This window comes from Pundamilia nyererei, unplaced genomic scaffold (genome assembly GCF_000239375.1).
Source record: "Pundamilia nyererei isolate P.nyererei 1_Seehausen unplaced genomic scaffold, PunNye1.0 scaffold00051, whole genome shotgun sequence".
NCBI classification, from domain to species: Eukaryota; Metazoa; Chordata; class Actinopteri; order Cichliformes; family Cichlidae; genus Pundamilia; species Pundamilia nyererei.
The window spans coordinates 2,020,536-2,025,237 of NW_005187452.1; the positions used below are offsets into that span (position 1 = coordinate 2,020,536).

Consider the following 4,702-nt stretch of genomic DNA (forward strand, 5'->3'; position numbering starts at 1 on the left):
AAAAACAATTAGAATTGAAAGAGTGTGTAATTTTTATTTTATTTTTTCATATTGATTGTGTGACATTCCTCCTGTGTTCTTACTGTTAGTGGAATGTAAGCTGAACTAGTTAATTATCTCTTTGGTGCCACGGACACTGGTCAGTGACCTGGATTCAATAACCCCAGGATGTGTCTTTTCTGTATTTCTTTATTAATCAATACAATATAATAAATATACTATCAAGTTAGGTTTGCCTTTAGCCAGTTTACATTACTCATGCTGGTTTACTTGTGAAAATGTAACAGGATTAGCCAAATTCTTGGAAAATACTAACTGAAAACTCAGAGGTTGTTGGTTGTTGTGTTGATCTTTGGATCCTCCTCCAAAATTATTATGATGATATCAGATCAACACCAACAAAGGGATATCAGGGTGTGTGCTGACATGCCTCTGAAAGATTGTTGTCAAGGTGGTGTCTTTGAATGTGCAAACTAAAGTGGTGGTCATCCTTTTTATGAAGACGGGACCATACTCTGTACCCTCCCTTACAAGATGCATGCAAGGGTACAAAAGAGAAGAGTCTGCCCCTTTGTTGGACCTCAGATTCAGAATAAAAAATGTGGTTTCACTCTGGTTGAGGAACATTAAACCAGCTCTTTGCTCCTCTCAAGGATACTTGGGAAATTTCTAAACAAGTATAGAGATGACAAGCCTCTCTGGGGTTTTTTTCATGACTGGGTAAGGCTGTATGAGATCCACAGAAAGATCTGGAACACTTTTGCAGTGATTTAGACAAAGTACAAGTTTAGTGTATTACCCTTATCTCTTGCCTGATCTATCTATAGTGACTAAAAAATGAAATTACCTATAAAAGTGGCATTGCTGTTTGTTTTCACATGTTGTGAGATGTGAGAATTTTGCCTTTAATGATAAGGGACTTCTTCATCTTTAATTTAGTCTTCAGCAGCTTACTCTGCCTCACTCAACGTGGCAATGTAATGATATCTGATTCAACCAGTTCTTGAGTTTAACTGCTGCTGTCAACCAACTTAAAATCAAAATATGACACGGAAATGGTGCATCAACTATTTCCACTATTGTTTCAGATCCCAAGAACTGAAGCACAGCCACGCATTAAACCGGTGTTGCTAAAAAAAAAAAAATTTTTATAATATAATTATATGTTATAAAACACATGGGAATGATAGTTTCCTGAAAACAGTTACTGACATTAAATAACTGAAAAAACACATTAATATTTTTTATTTTCCATGTGCTTGCTTAGGTTGGTCTGCTGAGTGGCATTTGTCTCATTGTGGGGACTATGATTGGCTCAGGCATTTTCATTTCCCCAAAGTCTGTTTTGCTGTACTCGGGAGCTGTGGGACCTTGCCTCCTAATCTGGACTGCTTGCGGCGTGTTATCTACTCTTGGTGAGACCAACATTTTAACTCATATTTCATTGTATTCAGCAACCAGTTCTGTTGCTATATCAGGAATCTAATATTCTTTTCAAGTCATGTAGACAAATAACGATGGTCAGAATAGGAACAAGCTCACACAGTATCACCTTTTGTTTTCTGCCAGGAATATAATTTTTCATTGTGGAAGATGTTTTTACTGGCTGTTGAAGTCAAAATCGTTATTGTGAGGATTTTTAGTGCACATTAGTCTTCAGATTAATTAAGCTCACAGATAGGAGGAGAAGGAGATGTTCCCGAAAAGCGTAAAGAACATCGTTGTTTTATCACTCAGACACTGTGAACTGTTTGATGTGAGAAAACAATTAAATGGGGAAAAAATAACAAAAGATGTCTGATCTAAGTCAGTTAAATTTTTGTTTTGTACTGTTTATACTAGCACACGCTATTTAGTATGGCTTTAGTTTGTATTTCAGTTATGTTGTATTTAGATTTTGGTTATTGTAGTTTGACAGAGTTTTATATAAAATGGGTTCCATCTAATCTGGATTTCCTGAATCTAATTATATGGATCTGAAGATATACTTTCTGGTCAACCTAACTTGAAAGCCCAGAAATTGGGTGGCACACTGGTGAAGTGTGTGTGTGTGTGTGTGTCTATATATCTATATATCTATATAGATATATATCTATATCTATCTATATATCATATATTACATATATTTCTGGAAGCACAAGCACCTGCAATGTAATGCAAAAATTTAGAAAAAAAACCAAATTTGAAACCATTTCTTTTGATCTTATTAAAACTAAAATAAGAGGTGAAGAGCATTGAAAATGAGAGCATAAGAAGCAAGGGAGATATAATGACAGCGATTGAGTGTGCCAAGCATATATGAGTGTCACAGACATGCAAGGTTTCTTACCACTGCTTTGAATGCATGAACTCATACAAAGTTTTGAAAGTCCCTTCTTATATGTTGTTTTACAACTTTCCTTTCTGTGTTTTTGTGTGTGGCTGCATAGGAGCACTGTGTTATGCTGAACTTGGAACCATGATCACCAAATCAGGCGGCGAGTACCCCTATTTCATGGAGGCTTTTGGCTCTATTGTTGCCTACCTTTACTCCTGGACAACTATTATGGTGTTAAAGCCTTCATCCTTTGCTATCATCACACTGAGCTTTGCAGAATATGCCTCTACTCCTTTCTACCCTGGCTGCTCTCCACCTCTAATTGTCACCAAGTGTCTAGCAGCAGCGGCTATATGTAAGTTCATGCTTGACAGCAATAAACTATACACAAGTACAGAGTCACTTTAGAAGCTCATACATGACTATACTTTATAATGGAAACCACAAAGTGATTGTGAAGACAATCGGTTTTCAGGCCACATTAGCCATTTCAAGCTAATGTGTGCCTTACTTTGTAAGGTGTCCAGAACGATGTCACTCTCCAATTTGCAGATGTAAAAAAAAATACTTTTATTGAAATTAAAATAATTAAAGCCAACTGTGATGCCTACACACAACTCAGACCACACAGTATTCTTACTATGGGTTTTGTTACGGATTCAAATATTGGGGATGGATACAAGAGGAAAAACCAAAATAACAACACTGGTCCGGCCGGGTTGAGTCAAACGATGATTTTAATGATCACACGCGTGGGAGATGGACACTGTACGCAGACAGCATCAGATCTCAAAATGGTGGAGCATTGATCAAACTCTTATAGCCTCTAGTGGCCCCCACCTAATCATAAAAGCCTAAACATTCACATTCTTTCTCTCACACAGCGCCTAAGCTACGACCTTGGCTCCCTGTTTATCTGCTCCTGCTGAGATGGGGCAGAAAACTTCAGTATGTTCTGTTCTCTTCTAATCAGACAAATAAGGCGATGACTTTCTGCGAACAGTATTTCTTATAACTCAGCAGTATAATGCATCATAAAACAATATCATTCATTCACAATAAATCAGCAGTCTAATGTAATGCAAATCAGTTTAACAAATGCAATAGTTATCACCTTCTTCTAATTCAGGAGAATAATGCAAACTAAAACTACATAATAATTCACAATCTTTAATTAGGGGTATAACATGGCATAAAATAATATTATAATCCCACAGTTTCTTTTGTTTGTTACGCTTCCACAGTGTTTCGGGGTAAACACTTTCCAGCTGACTCCACTCTCCTGTCACCAGCTCCTTCTCACTCTGTCAGCTTCTGGCTGATGTACAAGATCGGTCACTTTACCCCCCTTACCTGCAGGGACAAAATGGCCAGCCCTCCATTCGAGGTGTCTGTTTGCAGGACAAAAAGGGAGGAAAAAAGTTAGGTGTGGGGACCTCCCCACAGAAGAGCTTCTTCACCTACACAAATGCCGCCTGACACCACTCCATCCACTGGACCAGATCTGGTTCACCCTTCCGGGCATGAACCTGTGGTAGTACACGACCAGCCCCAAGAACCGCCTCACCTCCTTCTTGGTCTTTGGACACGGGCAGGCTGTGATGGATGCTGTTTTCTCCATCTTTGGGTGCACCTGTCCGCCCCCAAAGTGGTACCCCAAATACTGGACCTCCCTCTGTTCAACTGCACACTTCTTCAGGTTGGATGTGAGCCCAGCTGCCTCAGGGACTCCAGGATCCCAGCCACCCATTGCACATGCACAAGCATGACTATGGATGATAACATCTTCCAGGTAGGCAGCAGGATATGAAGCGTGTGGACGCTACACCTGGTCTATGAGGCACTGGAAGGTGGCTGTGGCACTGAACAAGTCAAACGGAAGTGTTACAAATTGGTACAATCCTTACGGAGTGGAGAAGGACATTTTTTTCTTGGACTCTGCAGACAAGGGAATTTGCCAGTAGCCCTTGGTTAAATCCAGTGGCATGAAAAATTCAGCTGTGCCTGACTGGTCCAGAGCCTCGTTGTCCTGGGGCATGGGGTAGGCATCACATCATGACACTTCATTCACTTGCAGTACAATACAGACCCATCTTTTTTCACCACAAGAACTATGGGGCTACACCACGTAGTGTGTGACTCTTCTATTATCCCCATTTTTATGTTCAGGTGTGTTTTATGTTCAGGTAACCTGTATGGCTGCGCAGACCAAGGGAGCAGAGAGCCACAGCCAGCCAGCTACCAGACCACAGCTCATGCAAGCACTCAGACAGAGGCTCTGTCTGAGTGGAAGTGTGACCGCAGCTTCCAAGCTTGCTGACCGATGGGAGCAGACCCATCGTGCCATTTCCCTGGGCAGCCCTTCAATGAACTGCTGCAGAACCA

The 4,702-nt window shown here is 40.4% G+C and overlaps 1 protein-coding gene across 1 annotated transcript in view; it reads left to right on the forward strand.

Annotated features, from left to right (window-relative positions):
- Positions 1-534: 534 nt before the first annotated feature.
- slc7a9 (solute carrier family 7 member 9) overlaps positions 535-4,702 on the forward strand; it is a 10,134-nt gene continuing 5,966 nt past the window's right edge. The window contains exons 1-3 of the mRNA XM_005733408.1: positions 535-546; positions 1,268-1,415; positions 2,430-2,672. Of these exons, the coding sequence (XP_005733465.1) occupies positions 535-546; positions 1,268-1,415; positions 2,430-2,672 (403 nt within the window). The remainder of the gene's footprint in view (positions 547-1,267; positions 1,416-2,429; positions 2,673-4,702) is intronic.